This window comes from Microplitis demolitor, chromosome 1, assembly GCF_026212275.2.
Source record: "Microplitis demolitor isolate Queensland-Clemson2020A chromosome 1, iyMicDemo2.1a, whole genome shotgun sequence".
In the NCBI taxonomy this organism is placed as follows: domain Eukaryota; kingdom Metazoa; phylum Arthropoda; class Insecta; order Hymenoptera; family Braconidae; genus Microplitis; species Microplitis demolitor.
In genome coordinates, this window is record NC_068545.1 from 1415367 (window position 1) to 1437273 (window position 21907).

General features: G+C 31.5%; 2 protein-coding genes and 1 non-coding gene across 11 annotated transcripts; 2 read left to right on the forward strand and 1 right to left on the reverse strand.

The window, feature by feature from the left end:
- Window positions 1–548: 548 nt before the first annotated feature.
- Window positions 549–6347, reverse strand: LOC103569485 (uncharacterized). Of its 6 annotated transcripts, none has more exons than XM_008546805.2 (10): window positions 6256–6347; window positions 5882–6137; window positions 4561–4735; window positions 4124–4363; window positions 3456–3791; window positions 3093–3364; window positions 2926–3024; window positions 2590–2860; window positions 1925–2169; window positions 549–1719 (listed from the first exon to the last, which is right to left on the reverse strand). In XM_008546805.2, exons 3-10 carry the CDS (start codon window positions 4696–4698, stop codon window positions 1560–1562), a joined length of 1761 nt encoding a protein of 586 aa, XP_008545027.1. In that variant the 5' UTR covers window positions 4699–4735; window positions 5882–6137; window positions 6256–6347; the 3' UTR covers window positions 549–1559. The 6 variants fall into 6 exon arrangements, with proteins under 6 accessions (XP_008545027.1, XP_008545044.1, XP_008545035.1 ...); XM_008546822.3 differs by having other exon boundaries at window positions 5829–6137; XM_008546813.3 differs by having other exon boundaries at window positions 5882–6180; window positions 6256–6342.
- Window positions 6348–6426: 79 nt separating this feature from the next.
- LOC103569516 (uncharacterized) lies at window positions 6427–7739 on the forward strand. Its single transcript, XR_008403384.1, has 3 exons — window positions 6427–6528; window positions 6629–6780; window positions 7508–7739. It is a non-coding gene; the product is annotated as an uncharacterized LOC103569516 (transcript).
- A 103-nt stretch (window positions 7740–7842) lies between these two features.
- LOC103570246 (serine-rich adhesin for platelets) lies at window positions 7843–20835 on the forward strand. 4 transcript variants are annotated; one of them, XM_053742866.1, is made up of 10 exons: window positions 7843–8090; window positions 8192–8235; window positions 8987–9120; window positions 9200–9328; window positions 9917–13333; window positions 13779–14171; window positions 14249–17137; window positions 17742–17856; window positions 17925–18235; window positions 19350–20835. In XM_053742866.1, exons 3-10 carry the CDS (start codon window positions 9114–9116, stop codon window positions 19406–19408), a joined length of 7320 nt encoding a protein of 2439 aa, XP_053598841.1. In that variant the 5' UTR covers window positions 7843–8090; window positions 8192–8235; window positions 8987–9113; the 3' UTR covers window positions 19409–20835. The 4 variants fall into 4 exon arrangements, with proteins under 4 accessions (XP_053598841.1, XP_053598843.1, XP_053598837.1 ...); XM_053742868.1 differs by lacking the exon at window positions 8192–8235 and having other exon boundaries at window positions 7843–8127; XM_053742862.1 differs by lacking the exon at window positions 8192–8235.
- Window positions 20836–21907: the final 1072 nt, after the last annotated feature.

The following is a 21907-nucleotide window of genomic DNA, read 5'->3' on the forward strand; positions in this document are numbered from 1 at the left end:
TTTATTTTAAAATAAATTGGCTGTCAAAGCACCATGACACGGTCAGCTACTTAGCCATTAATTGATTAATTAATTAATTGGTTTAATATCGATTACAACACTGATTAATATAAAATGATTGTATTAATTATTTATTGATATCAGACTTTAAAATATCTTTAACTATTTTATAATATCAGTTTAAAAAAAATATCTAGTGCCAATAATTGTTTTTTGTTTTTTTTAATTAACGGATTAAAAAATTTACGATTAATTAATTAAATCTAGTGGCATATCAAGAAATAAGGGTAGAAAAATATTACAATGACTTAAATATTGAGGGACATTTTTTAAATATATTTATATTTATATATTTTCATATATATTAATTTGGTTTAATTAAATCTCAGATTCTAAATCAAGAAATTTTCTTTCGTTTACTTTTAATTCAAATTTTAACAGCGACAGTAAAAAAAAAGTATAAGAATATAATTATAAAATATCAAAATATATAAAGACGTGAGCCTTAAAATCATTAATTTTAATTAATAAAAAAAAATAAACGTAACTTGAATTTTATTAATAAAATATTTTAATTGAATAATAATTAAATTTTTAAACAAACTATCAGATATATAAAACTTAATCATAAATTTATAATAATAACAAAATATATAAGTCACTATAATATTTTTTAACCATTTAAATTTAACACTAGACAATTATGACTTTACACCTTAAATCTATATCCTATATCTATAATTAAATATCATGTCCATCGAATCAATGCCTCTTATAAATTATAAATTAAAAAAAAAATTGGCGCCCTCATAATTAATACTGCAAATCGAATGGTCATTGCATTAATTATTATGGTTTTGACAACTTTAAATCGACAATTTATGATCTACATATTCTATCTTCCTTTCGTTTCATTTAACTCTATTTATTCGTTTGATTAACTATTTTAAAAACTATTAACTTGGATTATTAAATTATAAGTTCAACAGTCAGGTATACATGGTACGTAATAAGATAATTAATCAGTTATTAAACAATTAATAATAATAAAAAATACATTAAATAGTTGGAAGATAATCGGTATTACTTTCCTATTTAATTCTACGGCTATCATGACATATATATTATGTTTATTCTTATCTTATTGTACTGATTACAATTTAAATTTAGTTTTAAAGTTAAACTTCAATTTAAATTTTAACTTCATTGTATTACTCGTCATTCTTTAAAAGAAAAAAAAAATTAGGTCGATCGCATGTAAAGAAAATAAAGACAAGTCCTTGTAATAAAAGTAAAGATAAAACTAATTGTTTATAAATCAATAATTATAAAGTAAAGAAAATAAAATTAATTTTAGCTTTTTTTTTATCGATCGATTTAATGAAATTATCCAATCGCAAGTAAGTATTAAGAATAAATTGCTCGTCCCTTTAAATAGTAAAAATTTTTGTTTATTTGCTTTTGCTTTTGTTAATTTGTTAAAATTTTTTTTTTTCTGTGTATTTTTTTTACACGTTTGTACCAATCAGGAGAAGGGCTCACGTGCTTGTGGTTATTAATTACACTGTAGCAGGATCTATTTTTGGCAAATTTAATGCTACTGTATTGCTGACGGTATTTACCGGCTCTGTTTTATAATTACCGTTATCAGAACTCACGATATTAAGTGCTGATATCTTAGCACGTTGATAAGCGACCACTGTATTGAGACTCAGAAATCTGGTAAAAAATAAAATCATTTATTAATAAATATAAATATTTTACTGATTATAAATTTTTAAACCTGAGTGTCATTAAATTTAATTAAAAAAAAAAAAAAAAAAAAAAAAAAAAAAATTCAATGACACATTTTACGACCTGGTTCATAATTTTATCCAGTTTTAAAATATTTGCATATTTATAAAATAAAGATATATATTATTACCTTATCCCAACATACGCTACCAATAAAGTGGCACCAGCAGCTAGCATGCGTATGATTGGGCTCTCAACAAATTGAATAAGTATCCAAGCGGCAGCAAATGTTCCGCACATTGCTGTCACCGCAGCAATCGTTTTAATCCAGCGACGCGGTGTCATGCTATTTTGCCAATCCAGTTTGGTGGCACGTTCGACATTGTACTTGCTACCGCAGACTTTGCACGTTAAACTATCTGCATTCATTGAGCTCTAAAAATATATTAATAAATAAATCAACAAGTACTTTGGATTTAAATTATATAACAATATACTTTTTATATTTAAAAAAAAGTTTTATTACTTTGATACCGCAGCAAAATCGTAACTATAAATCATAATTTTTTAGGTACACGTAAAAAATGAACTATATGTATTGAGAATGACAAGTAATATAAATTGAATGATAAAGTGATTAGTAAACTTGAAAAATTCACGACACGTATTATAAAATTTATAATTTTGAATTTTAAAATTCCCCATATTGACATCCAGGTTCCGGGTCATAATTTCAAACTCTAATTTTTAAAGTTCATTTTTTTCTGTGTAATATATATGTCATAATGCCAAGTGTGCAATGGGTAGATGATGTATGATTATTTTACCCGAGGTAAAATATTAAATAATTATTACCTCAACAAGCCATCGACGCAGGCAGTCATGATGAACGGTACTAACATCCCCTCTACACTGACACGGCTGAATCAATGGACCAGCATCCTGTGTCTCGCTGTCATAGCAAATCCAGCAGTCTCTAGTACTAATAGATCCACTCTCATTCAATAATTTTGAATCAACTGAGCATCGTTTTTCCTGGAGCTCAGCTTCTCTGGGATACTTAGACGGCTCTATGTCGAAATGTTTCAATATTCTCTTTGGGTTCAGTATCCACAGACGCTCCGGGCTTTTATAATAAACAATAAACATTAAATATTACTATCATTAATGATATTTAGTTCAAATACTCACCTCATACAATTCCAAAGTACACAAGGGAACCAAAGTGATACGCCTACTTCTATTACACGAAAGACAACAGCGTGGTAATTACGGCTCACTAATGGGACCCTGGTAAATAAGTGCTAATTATTAGGCAGCCGCTTATTAAATAATAATTATTAAAAATAATAAATTACTTAGTCTTCCAGAATTCGCTCAATGTCTCGCTGAATAAAAATGCGACAATGACAAATAACATAAATGCCTGTGACACCATTCCAAGACGTGACTGGTTCAATTGCGAAGTATTGACATGTTGCGATACGTTGATAGGCTCCAATGATGTTGATGCTGTCGGTTCAAATAATTTAGCTGTTATCGGTTCTTCGCTATTTTTATCATCACCCGGAGTACGGACGTTCGTTGCTATTGACACTTTGGTATATTTTGTTATGAACCCGCCACGAATCTAAATGAAAGTAAATAAATATCAGGGTCATTGTGATGTTTAAGTATATATTCAAATGGAAATAAAAATAAAAATAGAGTTGGAGGGATACCTTGAAAAAAACTTCGACGCCGTAAATTAAAAAGAAGACAACGACAATGAATAGTAATACGGCGTAGCAACCGTTGAATACGTTTGTATAAAAGCTCTGATCCACTTCCGATTTCCATTGTGAGGTAATAAACTCCGCGAGAAGTAATGAATAGTTTATTATATTGAATACAACGAATGCCAAGAAAGATTTTGATAAAAATCGCGGTTTGTCGGTACGGATATCGGGAACATGGAATACTTCGGCCCAGAAACAAACAATCAGAGATGATCCACTTAATAATAGCGGGTAGTAAGTTGATGACAGTGTTCTTGACCAGCCCTCTTTAAATGCAGCCTATTAATAAAATTAATTATTTTATAAATTTTAATTAAAAACAAAAAAAAAATCAATGGCCCAGTTGTGTAAATAAAAAATTTAATGTTCGTTTGCTGACATGAATTTAAAATTAAAAATTTTAATTAAAATTCAATTACCAGATTATGAATCCCGAGTAAATTATTTAAAAAAATAATTAACGATAATAAAAGTTAGCGAAATAAAATTAAAAGTTACACAACAAATGTGTTCATTAACCGATAACAATATTTATGTACCAAGCGTTATCTGCTCGCCTGAGGTCAGAAACTGGGCCAGTTAATTTAAAATAAAATAATAATTGGACTTACAGGACAGGTAAAATAAGCGCCGCGAACAGCAGTGGCAAGAAATACAATAAAATAAAGTACTTTTTGCGTTGTTACTCTGCAAGCCCGTAAAAATGAGGGAGCTTTCATTTTTTGCCACTCAGCAACGATGCACATTACCAGTTGCGTTAAACAAACAAACGCAAGTATAAAAAATATTGTAGCAAATGCGATGTAGTAACTCGAGTTCGGGACATGGCAATCGCTCCCGTCAAATTGGATCTGAAATAATAATAAGATACCTCCATTAGCTAACTAATTACCGCAATTAAAAATGATTCACGATAATTGTGATATTAATTACAACTGTAATTGATAAACATAAATAAATTTAAAGGTTTGAATTTTATCAACGAAATAATCAGCGACATAAATGTCGATCAGTGAAGGTCATTGACAATTATTTAAATAATATTTACCTCACATAAACAAGTACCGTTATGACACTCTCCATGGCCAGAACAATTATCATTGCAAGTACTATTCCAAGCCATCATTCCGAATTTCATTAGCAATGACAGTGGATTTTGAGTGCTCAGTGCAATCATTTGATCCATTGTACTTCAATGAAACCACGAACTGCACAGCAGTTCACTGTAAGACAAACATACGGATTTATTGTAATTTTAAAAAGGTGGGAAGTCAAAAGCTGCATGAATCACTTGTTCATTCGAAAAATTAATAATATTGAAGTTAGCGACATCTGATAATTTTTTGACAACAAATTATTTTTAAAAAATTGTACTTGTAGTTTTTTTAATTTTCTACATGTGCATTTTTTTTTTTTTTTTTTATAGTTCATATATTAAAAGTAAATCCAAAAATTCAAAAAACTGATCAATAGATAACGCTCCTTTATACAAAAAATTATTGACAAAAAAAAATAAAAAATAATAATAATAATAATCATAAATGGCAGCTAAATTTTTTCATGAATTATCAGTTTAAATTATTTATTAATTACAATTAAACCAAAAGGAGTTGAGTAGTAAATTTCAAAACGTTCTTCTACTTAAGAATTAAAGTACAATAAAAAATAAAATAGATCAATTAGTAGTGTATTATTTAAGTTTGTTTACCAACATCCATACATAGTGACAGACATCAACAATTTCAAAAAAAAATTTTAAACTTCCCGCTACAAAAATTGAAAATTTTTAAAAAAGTTACTTAAATTAATTGAAATAATGAAATGTAAAAAAATGCGAAATATGACTTTTAAATTTTTTACTCTCCTTACATTTTATACATTTATTTTCAAAATTTTTAAAATTAAGAATTGTCTGCTACATTCACTCATTCAAAATTGACTTGGTTTTATTTATAAATAAATTATCATTCAAATGCTACGAATTTTTTTCTAGTTGATAATATTTTAAAATTGTCAACATGATTTTTACATGAGTGAATCAGCTGAGTCGGAGTAAGCGCTAGCAGAACATCTCATTGCTTCGCAATTGAGTTGTGCAGAAAAAAAACAAAAACTTTCTTAACTTTTACATATTAAACAACAAAAATTACCTTATAACTCATGTATGTATGTTAATTTTAAAATATTGTTTATATTAATGACTGATAACAGTAACAATGATAAAGTTAGCTCAAGTATTAGAACAAAGAAATATGTTCGCATGCGTGGTCTGTATGATTTAAAAAAAAACAGTATTTTACAATAATTAATACGTACTCGGTTAAATTAAATTAACAATAATTATTCAAAAGATGGTGATGATGACGTACCGTTTCGACGTGGTTGCACAATTAAGTTTTAACGACAATCCCAATTTCCAGTCCCGTCCCAGTGTTATGATGATGATATGATGATAAGGACACTAGCACTCAACTCGAAAAAAGACCAACACTTGAGTCATAAATAAATATCAAGCCTTCAGTACACCTGCACTCAATATGTACTCGACCAATCAGATGTACTGGTCACCATGACGCTTCAATAATTATTATAAATAATAATAATAAACAGAACTTATGACAGCAACTGATGGATGATAATAAATGAACGTTAATTTATCTCACAGTACCTGATATTTTGAATATTTATTTTTTTTTGTTGTCATGTTATTAATATATAAATAATTGGTGAAACTTTTGCTTACCTTAATCACTCTGACAATTTCCATGGCTAGACCTAGACCAATCAACTGGATGCCAACAACCAATCGCGTAGTGACGTTCTCTGCGACTGCGAGCTACGGTTATATTTTTTTTAACCACTCAGGACATTAAACTGTACCAAGATCATCAGGCTGGTGAACTAGAAATCTTTGTTACCAACTCTACAGTTCAGGTCTTCGTGCGATCACATAACTCGCAATTCCAGCCAGAAGCTATTTTGTTCGTAAAAAATATAGACGTCTAAAATTACAAAGGTAACTTGAGTTTATATATTTAATATATTTTTTATAGTATTAATAAATAATTACGCTGTGAAGTTCTGTTTAAATTAATGATGATGATTATTTTTCGCAGATGTCAATCGCCAAGCCCATGATGCGTGGACTCTACGCAAGGAAAATAAAGATCCATTTAGTAGGAGCCACCTTGACTAGTATTACTGGTGGAATCTTGTGGAAATTATTTTACATGGACCCACGTAAACGTGACTACGACAACTACTGGAAGTAATACATTTTTTAATTCACCTTTGTTTCTTATTAATTTATTTTTAGTTTTTGGTTTTAATTAAATTCAGTCATCCTGAAGTTAGTCGAAGGTCAACTATTTCCGGGTTTTTCTACAAATCACAGAAAAAAGAAAAACTAAAAATATGCACATGTAGGAAATTTTAAAAACTATAAGTGCAATTTTTTCAAATATTTTTGTTTTTTAAAAATCAGAAATTATTAAACGTCGGCTTACGTCTACCATTTTTTTATGATTCTGAAGTTAGCCACAATCTAATAATTTTCCTACTTTTTAAAAATGACAGAAAAAATATTTGAAAAAATTGCACTTATAGATTTTTAAATTTCCTACATGTGCATATTTTTAGTTTTTTTTTTTTTTTTTTATTGATTTGTTGGAAAATTTTCAAGTGTCTGCCAACTTTAGGATCATTTTTTTATGAGTGAATATAGCAGACAGACTGATTTAAAATTAAAATAATTAATAAAATAAAATTTTGAAAAAACGCGGATTTATAAAATTTCAAAATTAATAAGTGCATTTTTTAAAAATAGCATTTTTTAAATTATTTACTCTATTTATTAATAATTTTAAATTTGATGTCTGCTATATTGAAAAAGTTGGATTTTAAAAGAGTTTAATTTTTTAAAAATTAAAAATAAATGTCGGATATTTTTAAAATTACGATTATGGAAAATTACTAATTAAAAAAATTATCCACAGCTACTACGATGCTGAGATCCATGAAAGAATAATGATGGAAAATGGTTTACTTCAGTCATGTCCCCAGTAAAAACCATCAGCGCAAAGTAATTTTTAAAAATCTGTATAGGTATCATGTAAAATTAAAGTAAAAAAAAAAATAAACTAGTACTGTCATTAAAAATTACAATTGTAACTCGAATAATACCAATGTAATGATAAATAAATAAACAAATAATGAAAAAACAATAAAGGTTAAGTTTGGTTCCCGAGGTAGATGTCAGTAATGTTGATATCCCATAGTGCTTCGCGCGATTGATTTGCGCATGTCAGTTGGCTGCATTGCAAATGGCGGCTCCTTGTTATTGTTCATGGCGTTTTATGACTTGTCCCTTTATATCTGCCGATTATGACGAGTTTTTAAGTGATTAACACGACACACTGTGTCCAGTGGATGAATTTATCTTTGTACAGTGTTATTTAAATACAATATTATTGTAACAATAAGTGATTACTGAGTTGTTACTGGAGTTACTCGTAGGAACTGAACCTCATAATATTCTTGCTAAAAGTCATCAAGAATCGGATAGTTTTGAGAAATGGGGTAACGTTGTTCAACATAATATTTTATCATTCATACGGTATAAAATCACCCTGATTTAAATAACTCGCTTAAGATAGATATATTTTATTAATATTTATTAGGTACCGTGTGTGCTGTGTCTTCTGATAGATTTGTGATAACTGCGGTGGGTAAAAAAACCATATTTCGGTTATTGTGGATTAAAAAAAATAAGTACATTAAATTAAATCGTGCGGTTGACGGGGCTATCGTGAGCATGCTTGAGCCCACTTCACGTTCGCCTCCCCCGACGGACAAAATGGTGGCCCCCCCGATTATTATATATTGCCAATGCTCTTTTGACGCCTTTTTTTTATTTATTATTTTAAAATAATACATTTTTTTAAATATTTTTAACACTATTTATCACCTGTCAATTATTATCAACATACATATTGGTACTTATTATACATATTATTTATTATATATCTTTCTCATATTTATTGTATAACCTATTTTATTTGTAATGATAATTATAAAGCCGCCTTTTGATAATCGCTAAATAATTATTTTTTAAAAAAACTTTTTCAAAATTATTATTTTATTTAAATTTAAATTTCAAATTAATTACTCGTATTATTTAATGGAGATAATTTTGTTTAGCCTCCGAATTTAATTTTTACAAGTGAATTTTTATAAATTTATTTGTTTATTTAATTATTTTAATTAAATTTCATATTTTTATTAATTAAATATCGGGTAATTAGTTTCCATTATTATTTTTTTGTTTATTTACTTGTTATTGTTGAGGGCGTGACAATTTTTCCAATCGATTGTTAAGAAAAAAAAACCGAGTGTTTATTTTTATTAATATTGTAATTGTAATTTGAAAAATGTAATTTTACTCCAAGTGATTAATGGAAGTTTATTTATTTTAGGGAGTTTATTATTATGATAGTTAATTAAATAACAAAGCCTGGCGTGGATTTAAAACAGCTTGCGATCGGCCAGGCAACAAAAAATAACCTGAGACCTATCCAGGCTTCTTGGGTAGTTATGTGATTAATGATTGGTAATTTATTTGGTTAATAATCGACATTTGATGTTGAATATTAGATAAATATGTGATGTATTGTTTTTTTGAATTTTAGTCATGGCGGCAGACAGTGATGGTGATCTGATTGAGACAGTGGTAACCTGTGAAGGTGATTTAGGTGATCCAGAGTTTCCAAATAAGTTTAAAATAATTGTTGACCGGCTAAAGTACCTGCTATCAAAGGGTATGTTTTTTAAATATTTTTTTTTTTTTTTTTAGCAAACGCGATTTTTTTTATTGAGGTTAGGTGGTATTTTGAAATAAATAATTTGAATTTTGAGGAGATTCTTACAGTGTTCCCCCCTTCCTCACTTTTTACAAATGTGCAGTGACTAAACTGTCATAAAAATATGAAAATTTTATCAATTAATTTAAAAGAGGACAACTTCGCTGAGACGTAGATTTAAAAAAAAATTATTTATAGTTGATGTCAATTCGGGGTTGAACGAAATTTGAAAAATAAATTTCAGTAAAATCTTTGTCATTTGAATTTTAAAAATTTTTAGGCTAAAATTCGTTTGACTCCAAATTGATAAATTTTCCATACATTTATGACAGTTGTCATTGAAAATTTGTAAAAACCCGGGGTACTGTCTGAGAGTGATTTTAAATTATAAATGTTGTACTGAGTGCTAGTTTTTAAATTAATCACGGATTTAAAATAAAGTTTTTAATCAGACTTGAAATTTAATGCCGCGTAAATTTACTGATAAATAAATAAATAGTTTATTTATTTATTTTAAAATGTTGATGATGATTTTTTCGTTTGTAGAAAAAGGTGACGTATTGAAAGTAAATAAAGTTGAACCATGGAATTCAGTACGAGTGACGTTTTCGATACCCCGGGAGGCAGCGTTACGGTTGAGAGAGTTAGCGAGCGAAGGCTCGTCAACGCTAACTCAGCTGGGAATATTATCGGTGCAAGTGGAAGGAGACCAAGTGATATCGTTGCGAATTGCCAGCCGGTTTGGCGAGGAGACACAGGAGATAGTGTTACACTCTGGTGGCACACAAGACGGAAGTAAATCGAGGAGTGATACGAGTAGCAATGGTGCGTCATCATCAAGTGACAGCAGTGATGCCTCAACATCTCTCCCAGGTCCCAGTAGTGCGTGTAATATATCGACGATGATACGGGATGTCGCTCAGTTGATTGGAGCTGAAGCTACTGGAGATAAGCCGCCACAATTTCGTTCACCGAATGTCGTTGCACCAACAGACTGTGATCCTATACCAGCGTTTCTCGCCAAAACAGTTCAATCATCTTCAAATGTTATTAATACACATAATATTACTAGCAACCAGTCATCGTTAGCTAGCAATTCGAATGCATCACCTCGTAATAATTATAATGGACCATTCCCATTTGCCAGTATGACACACGCGGCTCAAGCAATACACAGTCGCGAGTCACAGCAACAGCAGCAAGCTGGCACTATAAAAACAACACAACAATTTAAATCACATCACACACAACCGCCTCCGCCTTATCCAGCAACAGAAGTCCTGACAACCTCCCATGTACTAAATACCGGACACACGACAACACAATCAACGTCTGTCTCTGTTCCACCTAACCAAGTTGTTGGACAGTTTAAAACTAATCTACCCTCGACATCAACCAGCAGTCATGCTGGTACTTCAAATGGCAACCAAGTTGCGCTGTCAAGTCCACTCCTTGTTAATTTACTCCAAAATGACGGAGGTTCTCATCCAAATAATATTACGATAGGACAAAAAATGCAGCCACCTGCTGCGTTGGTTGATGCTGCGGGTATGAGTCGGATGAAACCAACTAAAAAACCAACTCGCAGGAAAGACATGCCATTGGCCAGTGAATCGCCACCTAATTTAGATTCACTGAGACCTGAAGATTTGATTGGTGGTACTGCTGGAGCTATTGGTAATCTTGCGTCTACTGGACCGTCAGCATTTGCTACTGTGAATGTTAACCAACCGCTAACTTTACCCCAGCAGCAGCAGCAGCAAATTAATGTAACGCAACAGACAATTCAACAGCAGCAGCAGGTACCCGTATCAAGTCAAATACCGTCACAAACTTTACATACACAAGTACAAATTCAGCAACAAAAATTCCCAGTGAGGCAAGAATTAGCTTATCGGCAAAATCAGATCGTGCATAATCAAATGACCGTAAGACATCCAGTAAATGGTCAGCAAATAAGAACGTCGTTGCAACAGCGACAGCTTCTTCTTCAGCAGCACCAGCAGCAATTATTAGCACAGTCGCAGAATATTGTAAGCAATTCAGTGTTACAGCAACAGCAGCTTAACACGTCCGTTCAACAAACAGTACAACAACAGTCTGTATCCCTGCAATCCGTCCCATCAAATTCACAATTGATTTCACAGCAAATAATCCAGCAGCCGTCAGTGGGTCTCAATGTCGCCCAACAGAGACTCGGGTATCTGAGTAATAGTCCAAGACAACCAACTCCACCGCCTTATCCCCGACAAACGCCTGCGGCGACTGCCACTGCCACTGCTTCCCAACAGCCGCAGCAGCAGCAACAAATTCCTACACTAAATGTACAGCAACAGCTACATCACAATCAACTAAAAAATGTTAATATAAATACCAGTGCGACAAATGATTTTCGTTATGGTCAAAGCCAAAATATCCTCAGTAGAAATTATAACGTTGCTACGTCATCAGGAACGACAAGCGCTAATGGGACCACCACTACTTGGAATCAACAAACAGCCAGCAGCTCTGTACCACAGGCTGCTCAAACAAATACAAATACAAACACAAATCCTGCAACAACAACAACAGCAACTACAAATAATAATAATAATATAAATACAAATACTAATCAACAACGTCTAGCAGCAGTTACTAGCCAGACGACAGCTCCAGGTGCCTTTACACAACAAAATTTAACGCGTGTTAATCACGTGACGGCAAATAATCCAATAAGTTCAAATACAAATTTAAATATTCAGCAACAAGAGCCCGCAGTGTCGGACTCGGGGGTTAAAGTGAATGATAACTCGGCGTCGACGACGACGACGGCCTCGAGCCCGCTGATTGAAGAGCCTGAACCAGAGTACACGTCAACTGGTAAAATACGTCAGTTTTTGATAAATCCACTGACGGGTCATTTGGAACCGATGCCCAGTGAGAGTTCAGAATCCGAGCCTGAAAGTGCTGTTGACAATCAAGACGATTTTTTTTCATTTCCGTCGCCGTCAAATGATCGCTCCAATTCTATATTCTCTGACGATGACGCTGACAGCAATATTTCGCGTCGGAATGATACGACGACAAATACAGATCAGTCGGATTCAGAGACAACGGGAAAATCTACTGGCAGTGAAGGAAGTCTCAAACAACATGGAAGGTTAAAATCTTCGAGAGACAGTCCAATGCCGGGTGAAAAAATAAAATTACGGCTGAAATTAGAAAAATCAGAACCTGTTACACCAGCGTATAAAGTTGACGTCTCATTCGTCAACACACCGCCGATGAGAAAAGCTGACAAGTCGGTTAATAAAATATTTACAGGTGTCGCGGCTAATTCTGGTGGCGGTGCTGGTAGTGCTGCTGGTGGAGGAGGAGCTGCTGGAGCTGGTGGTAACAGTGGAGCTGACGAACCACGTGTACCTCCGCTTCATATATCCCTGAGAGGCCGCAATGCTTCTGTTGTGCAGATAAGAAAAAAAGAAAAGAAATCACTGCGTGATGACGACAGCGATTCAAACCCAGGGAATGTCAAGAGACGGGGTAAATTTAAAAAAATGAAGGACAGTACTGATGGCAATAAACTGCTGCAGAAAAAATCATTGAATATGATAATCGCTGGTGGTGGTGGTGGCGGTGGTACCTCGGGAACCAAGTTGCCATTGAGTAATTCTGCGGTTGTTAATACTGCGAGTGTTGCTGGTAAAATGAATAATTCGCTGCAGAGTGTTGTCTCGAAACCCAATGCTTTGAAGCAGCAGGACAGCATACAAGATCCTACGACTCGGCTACAAGTTTCTGGAGCTGGTAGTAAAGCTAGTTCGAGTAAAAGCAGTGATGTTGATGATATTCCGTTAAATAGTAGGATACCATCGCCTATGAAACACAAAACTATCGTCACACAGTCGTCAAATGCACAGAGTCTCAATAAAAATCAGGGTGATGATGTTCAGAATCATACTAATGAACATAAAATTGGTGGAGGTAAGATTTTTGTTCAATGTCAATTTAATTTAAAATTAAATTTCCAGCGGATCTATAGGTTTTAGGAAAAAATGTTTCAGACAAAAGTTGTAGGAAATTTAATTTGCTGTAAAAAAGGTCCTGAGGATTATTGACGTATCTCTAATAGTTTCAAAGTTACGGCGATAAATAAGAGATCAATTAATTTAAAAATAATATATTAAAATTTTCGTTTTTTTACTTCAAGTTGCTATTACGGCGAAATAATTAGACGTACGGGAAAATTTATCTAGACCTTTTTTGTAGAGAATTTTATCAGCTACTGATTTGTTTAAATACATTTTTTGCGTATCTGCATTAGTTTAGCTAGAATTTTGATTTTTTTGTAATAACTTTTAGATGTCAATTCAAAAGTTGAAGAAAAAAAAATAAAATCAATAATTATTTATTGTTTTTGTTGTAACAGGTAAAACAAAGAGAAGAGACTCGAAAAAGAAAAATGAAGCAGGCGAAAGTCCGCATCGTGAACAAAATTTATTGTCGGGTGGTAGGATACTGGACAATCAAACTAAGTGGAGAAAACTTGGTTACAAGGGTGATCCTGATCAGCCTGTCAATAAAAAAACAGCTGGTGGTAATGCTGAGTCGCATGGAAATGATACGGGAACAATTAAAAGAGTCGGCGACGTCAGAAGAACGAGTGACGGTGACATCGCCACGAGGAGCGCAGACAAAGGAAAATCTTCAAGTGGAGTCGCGCCCCGTGTTGCTGAAGTCAATGGTGTTAGAAAAGATCTTGTTAACCAGGAAAAGCGACGACGGTTGAGTTTAATTGAAGAAAAAGACTTTCATTCATCAGGTAAGCTGTCAACTTTATAATTTTTTTTTTTTAATTTATTATTTATTTACTTAAGTAAATTATTACTATTGTTACAGAATCTCAAAATCCAGAGACAACACACAAGTCAGACTCAAGTACGCACGCAGCATCAAAACTTACGTCAAACTCATCGTCATTCGAAAATGACAGCACGTTAACAAAAAGTTTAAGTTTGCCGAGCCAAAGTCCTGCTCAAAGTCAATCACTGGGTAAACATGACGTAGTAAAAACTACATCTACATCATCATCAACGTCATCTACGTCTTCTTCTTCGTCTTCGCTTTCTGTCCAGCATGACGGAACAAAGACAAATACAATAGCAAATAAAATAATTCCCGGTAAAAGTAAACCCGAGTTGGATATTAAGTCAAATGCGGTTGCTAAAACTCAGAGCGTATTGCAAAAAGTAAACAAAAACAATTCATTATTAAAAAGCAGTGAAGTAACATTAAGTAAACACAAAGTCGAGCATCCGAGTCATAAAAAACTGACCCAAAATCACGTGATAAAGTTTTCTGAGCGGACTATCGCGACGGCTAAACTGGAGCAGAAAGTCAGTTTGCTAAAAAGTTCACAGAATCCGGGTAACGTTGAAGCTCGGGCATCTAACGTCGATTCGCCTCCAAATAAGCCACAGCCCCAACAGCCTCAACCACAGCAGCAGCAGCAACAAGAGCAGCAGAGTCTTCCAGAGACTGTCGAGCTTGAAAAAGCAAAACCAAAGCTACCAGACAACGCGGTGATGCCCATCGGAATAATTGACAGCAACGCCGAGCGCGTAGGCAACGGCGGCAATGCCAATGCCGGTGAAGACTCGGGTATCGAATCAATGGACGCGCTCTCGGAAAAGTCACCAAATCAAGGTGAATCTCCACTCCACAGACCAGTAACCGAATCATCTGTTGGCCAGAGTTCCGCTCCAGTTGGTTCGAAAAATTTGCCAATCACAGCAATAACCGTAGATGAATCATCAACAATAACAAATAAAAATAACAACGTGCCTTCCTCAACTAGCAGTGATATGTGTTCAAGTACCGAACTTTTAAAGTCCAATGATCCAAAGACATTGAGTCCTGTGTCTGTCGCTAATTATCTTGATACTCAATTGAGGCAAGACACCGCTGCGACTAGTGATTCTGTTGGTTCCCCGAAATCTTGTGAACAATCTGTATCATTGACATCACGAACTAATTTAAATAGTAGTAATAATAATAGTAGTAATAGCAATAGCAATAATAACAATAATAATAATAATAATAATAATAATAATAATAATAATAATAATAGTAATAATAGTAGTAGCGGTAGTGATAATAATGAACGCAATGACGATGGATTGAATGCGAGTGATAAAAACAATACCGGTGATAAGGATAATCTTGCAAGTCCATTGATAACTGCTACCACTACTGTTGTTAACAGTGATAGTTGTGATAATCGATTATTACAGTGTGCTAAGACATCTGGTACTGGTACTGGTACTAGTGTTGGTGCTGGTGCTGGTACTGGTGCTAGTGCTACTACTGCTACTGCGACAACAATAACGAGTGTTGCTGAAAGTATGGTAATAAAAAACACTGAGGACAATTGTCCTGTTGAAAGTGATAAAGTTGAAAAAAATGTGAGTGAGATTAAACAGGAAGAAGGGAGCGATGATGTTGTCAAGACCGAGGAATTGGTTGAGGATAAAAAATTAGATAGTGGTGTTGTTGATACTGTACATCAAAATAATAATATTATCCAAGATGGTGAGCAGTCTGATAGCAAAAATATTATTCCAAAGCCGTGTAGTCCGAGTTGTGATGATAAAAATAACTCGGATGTTGATAAAAGTGAGCATTTAAATTTGGACAATAATAAAGTTGGTAAGACTGAAGTTGAGCCTGATGATACGAGGCAGGAAAATGAAGCTAAGAGTCAATTGGTATTGAAGGCTGATAATGTTAAAGTTGAGGCGGAAAATAAATGTCAGGTTTCGTCTCAACCGCAAGCTCAAGTTCAAACTCAAGCTCAAGTACAAGGTTCTGCTCAACGGATTGTCAAGCGCGATAAACCTGGTCAGCAAAAAAGTCCTGATGAAGGTACGAAGAAGGCTACGGAACCGCCGGAAAGTTTACCCTCGCCACTAGATGATGATCCGCAGCCAATAAGAATAACACCGCCCTTGTACACTTACTCAAATCCTGTGGTACTTCAACGCGATGACACGCCGAGTCCGGCCGCGCAAGTTGACGTCGACGGATCAAGTGAAGTAGAAAATATGAAACGAAAAAGACGGAGAAAACAAGAGTTAGAAGGTCGTCAGGATGTTATTTGTATTGAAGACAATGACGATACTCATTTTGTCGACAGACTTAATCCGACAATGAACTCTGAGGATTTTGTTAAACGTACGGGTGGTAAATCGTTGCTTGAACAATTGCTTATTGAAATACCCAATGACAGCAGTGAGAAACGTTCGTTACGTACGCGATCACAGAAATTGAATAGTCCGGATATTGCCAAGACACCTAAATGCAGTCCGCATGCTGGAGTTGGGGTTGGGGTTGCTGTTGGTGTTGGTATTGGTGTTGCTACTGCTGGAAGAGCCGAAGAACGACGTAGTATATCACCGTACGCAAAAGCTAGTCCTAAATTAGGTTTGTCGAAGCTGTCACCCAACACTGCCAACACTCCGAGTACAAATACACCAACACCAGCTACTGGAACAACGGTTGGAGTTAAAAGTAATAAACGCAGAAGATTAGAGAGTGAGAGTTCCGTTGCTTCAAGTACTGCTGACGAGCCACCACCAAAATTGGGCAAACGTAAATCATCGGAAAATGCTGCTGAGCTGATAAAAGTTTACATGGGCGTTGAAGAAGCTGGTCATATTAAAAAACAATTACACGCTAAAGATGAACAATCCAAAAAGGGTTTTAGTATACTTGCTAAAGCTAAAAAAGGTACTTTTATATTTTATTTTGATTATTTATAAAATAAGAGACCCAATGCCTGATCATTTTTCCTCTGAGTCTTTTTCCCCTTCCCCCACTTTGAGAAAAAATTTTTATTGGTTTTGAAATTTAATTATTTTATTAAAAAATATTATTTATTCAAATGGGAAATATAAAAACTCAAAATTTTTGCTGTTCTAAACAGTAATTTATTTATTATTTTTTTTTTTTTTTCAAGTATTTAAATATTTTATCTAGTTTATGTACGTCCGATAGTTATTTTACTATCAGTAATTTTTTTTTAATTATCGTTTCTTATATAATAATTATATAAATGTATATACATTGTATCAAAATTTATTGGATAATTAACTCGTTATCAGGTATTGGGTTATCAACTTCTGACACACAGAATGTATCAGACAGACAAATTTAAAACTATAAATAAATAGAGTAAATAATTAAAAAAAGTATTTATAAAAAATGCACTTATTAGTTTTTAAAACTATTAGTAATTTAAAATTTGTCTGATATCTAATATTTTGATTCATTTTTTTTTCTGTGTAAAGTTCATTTGAATAAATATTAAATTATTTTAAAAATTTAATTTTAGGTCCAATTTTAGTTGATGTTGAATCGTCAGATGATGAGCCTCTGATAGATATGGCAGCAAAAGCAAGAATGCGATTGACTGATGAAACTGCATCATCAAAGCTCAAAGATCAAAAGTAAGTAATTATTGACAATAATAATAATAATAATAGTAATTAGTACTAATGATTGATATAATTAATAGATCAACATTGAGTACTCCAGTGGGTGGTCAATTAAACTCGAGTAATGTATCGAATTTCAATGCAACACGTGTTCAAAGGGAGAGTAGACTATTAACGACAAAACAACCGGGAAATGTTAATTCACTGTCGGTGGGTAAAGAACGACTACGTGGTACATCTGTGTCCAGTAATGAATCCGTTGGTGAAGTAACGACACGTAGATCTGTAAGACAAAGTGCCGTCTCACCATTGGCTACACCAGCAAGCAATACAAGAGGCGCATCCAGATCTATGGAGGATGTTAATAGACGAAAAACACGGAGTGGTGCTGGTAAGTATCATACGTAATTGAAATTAAATTTTGTTATTATAATATTGTGTTATACAAAATTTAATTTTATTTAATTTAAGTATCTTTAATTAATGAACAATGTAAAAATAAAAAACTTAAATAATTATGTTTATTATTAGAAATTTTAAGTATTCATTTTTTATTTAAAAAATAATAGACTAGAGTAGACTACAAAATAGAGTAGAGTGTTTTGTTATGTAATTATTATTATTATTATTGTTATTAATATTATTTTGTTTATCAAACGAAATTTGTTTGTTGCATTGTATAATTTGAGTCTAGTTGTCATTGTTTAGATTATCGACTGTAAGCTCACTGAGAACAATCAAAGTATAACCTGAAAAATTAATGAAACAAATAAATATTTTTATATATCTGAGATAACTAACTGCGAGTTACTTCAAAGTATTATTTGTTTATTTATATATTTTATTTTTTATCGTGCAATTTACAAGCTTTACTTCTTACTTTGCAAACAAAGGATTTATAACCTTGTATATTTTTGTTTACTCTGCTGTGATTGGTCTGCCATATTATTGGATAATAGTAGACCAATGGCAGAAGAGATCAAGATTAGGATTAAACAAAGATTTTAACCTTAAAAATAGCAGTTTGTACATCGCCGTCTTACCTCCCATTTTTTAAAAATATTAAATGACTAAATTTTATTAATTAATTTAAAAAATGAGAACGCTGTTACAATTTTGCCGAGAAATAGATTTAAAAAAAAATTACTTATTTATAAAAGCGACTAAATATTTTTAAAAAGTGGCGGGAGCTGTCAGAGAATGGCCTTAAATATTTTTCCACATTTGAGTTTAACTTTGAAAAATTTTAAATTATAGACCAAAGTCGGTCTAGTATTTTATGTTAACGTTTTTTTAAATTCCGCGGTATATTTTCGTAACTAAAGTTGTTTTATGCAGGTGATATTTAGATTGTTTGTAGACTGATGACGTACAGGTTAATTGAACAATAAAAATGGTGAATTTAACCCTTGACTTAAATTATATGATAAATAGATAACTATTATAATAATTATAATTTGTTTAATTAAAATGGATAAAATGGTACAGTGGGAACGTTGTTTTAGTGACAGCTGAGACAGCAGAACAGGCGAAACGGAGACGAATATCACGAGAAAACAAATGACCTTCGGGAAGCGACCTTGACAGTGATTAGCTATCGTCGCTCGTCAAGGCATTTATTGTCTGGTTATTTGTCTAGTGCCAACGGTTATTTGATATCTATCGCCGTGTGGCTGGACCCCACCTGGTGAATCCCATGTACGTGTCAAATTGCGCACAACTTATTATTATTATTAATAATATTTAAAAAATAACAATACAATAAAATACTACATGCTCTAAAATCAGTCTCAAATAGATAAATAAATAAATATAAAATATATAAAAGTAAAGGTGTCTAAAGTAAAAGGCATGGCCGTGTTATGACACTTGATCTCAATGTGTTACGTGTTATTAATAAATAATTAAAAATTATTAACATGAGCATTAAATGCTTATTATTAATGAGCTCAAAGCTCGGGGTTTCGCTGGGTTAAGTCTTTTGGCGAACGTGCATTTTACTTTTAGATATCTTACTTTTGCTAGTTTAGTTACTTAGCTTTTTACATCATCACTATTTAGAATTATTAATAATAATAATAATAATATTAATTTAAATAATATTTATAATTATTATCTTTGTAATATTAATTGTAGACTAAGTAACTAAACTACCACGAGTATCAGTTACTAACTGCCGAGTTGTTGAAAAATAATTAAAATCCCTGTTATATTCTTCTTACAATAGTTGCGATCTACGGTCGTGTTAAAAAATAATTAATAATTAATTAATTAATTAATCAATCAATCAATCAATAATGAAAGTTTGATAAATATTTCGCAATTTTAATAATATTTATATTTCACTATACTCGTGTGTCCGTAATTGTTCCTGGTGATTATGATCTTTTGTACAAAAAAAGAAAAAGAAAAAAAAAGAATTAATTATTTAAATGAAAATAATGATGATAATGACATGTAGACTGGGTCAAAAGAGCTGCAACTAAAATTGTTAAATTATTTTAAAAAAGTTTAAATTAATTACGCGCCATAATCTGACCGTACTGCCGTTGTTAATATCAAATACCAAATTACTATACGCTCTTGACGATGCGATTTTAATTAATTAAGAAAATCGTTGAGTAAATCCTTGGACAAATTTGTGGGGGAAAATTTGAATTTTGAAATACATCACATTAATTATTGAAAGATTTTCTTTTTAATTTATATTTATTTTTTGCTTTGTTTGTTTTCTTTTTTGTATCGTAGGGTAAATTATTTAGTCCCCAATTTTGAAAATGTTTTTTTTTTAAATTGTCAAGTAACAAAATTTTGATTTTATGCTTATTGATAAATTATCACGTCGTTATCAGTAGAAAAATCATTGAAGTACTAAAATAAATCAATTCAAAATTTAAAAAATAAATAATTAAAATTATTTTCTTTTATAAATTTAAATATTTAAATATATGGGAGTCTGGCAATCGGAAGCTAATAGATAAAAATAATGAGTAATTATATTAATTGTGATTATAAATTTCTCTCTTAGTTCTCAGAATTGCTTTTTTTTTTTTTTTTTGTAGAGAATGTTTTGAAAATTATTCAATTGTTTAAAAAATTGAATTTGTGTTTTTCCAAAAGAAAATCTTTCAGTAAAAATGTCCAAAAAAAAAAATGTATACTTTAAAAATATAAAACAAAAGGATTTATTTTATTTATACAAAACGTCGGGGTAATTTGAATAAATATAAAAAAAACTAAAAAATACAAAAAAAAAAAATGAAATTTAATTACTAAGTAATGAGTAATAAAAAAAATGGATACAATGTTAATTTGATAGGTAATATATGGATGACTATATTTTGTAAATAATTTCTTGTATAAAAAAAAATATTAATGATAATAATAATAAATAATAAATAACACAAGCACTTGACACTGTAAATATAAAGCAACATAAAAATGAAAAATGTTTAAATTTCTATCTATAAATATAAATATAAATATATATTACTACTTCTATTACTATTAATATTAATAGATATAAAAAAAATGTGCAACTTTATTGTCATTAATAAATAAATAAATAAATTAATTAAGTATTTTTCACTCTTAAATTTTCGTAAAAATAATGAATTTAAAATAACAAAGAAAATATATATTAAATATTTAATCTTCCTCTTTAGCACACATCAAAAAATAACACACACTTAGTATGTATATTTATATATATATTAATTTAATAAATAATAGTAATGATAATAATGATAGTAAATAATATAAGAATATACATTAATTATAAGTAATACATAATAAATAATTAATAATAATAATAATGAGTAATAATAATAATAATAATTAATAATTATAACACTTATGTATATTTATACATCGGTAGAAATTATGTCGATGGTTTATTGTTTGATTCGCGGTCAGAGAATCTAGTTTTCTATTGTATAAATATGTAAATTATACAGTTAAGAATTTAAATGTTTAAAAAAAAAATAATAATAATTAACAATAATGTACCGCTTTTTTTATAGCCATCGATCTACTTTCCCTTAATAATTGATTAATTCATTAA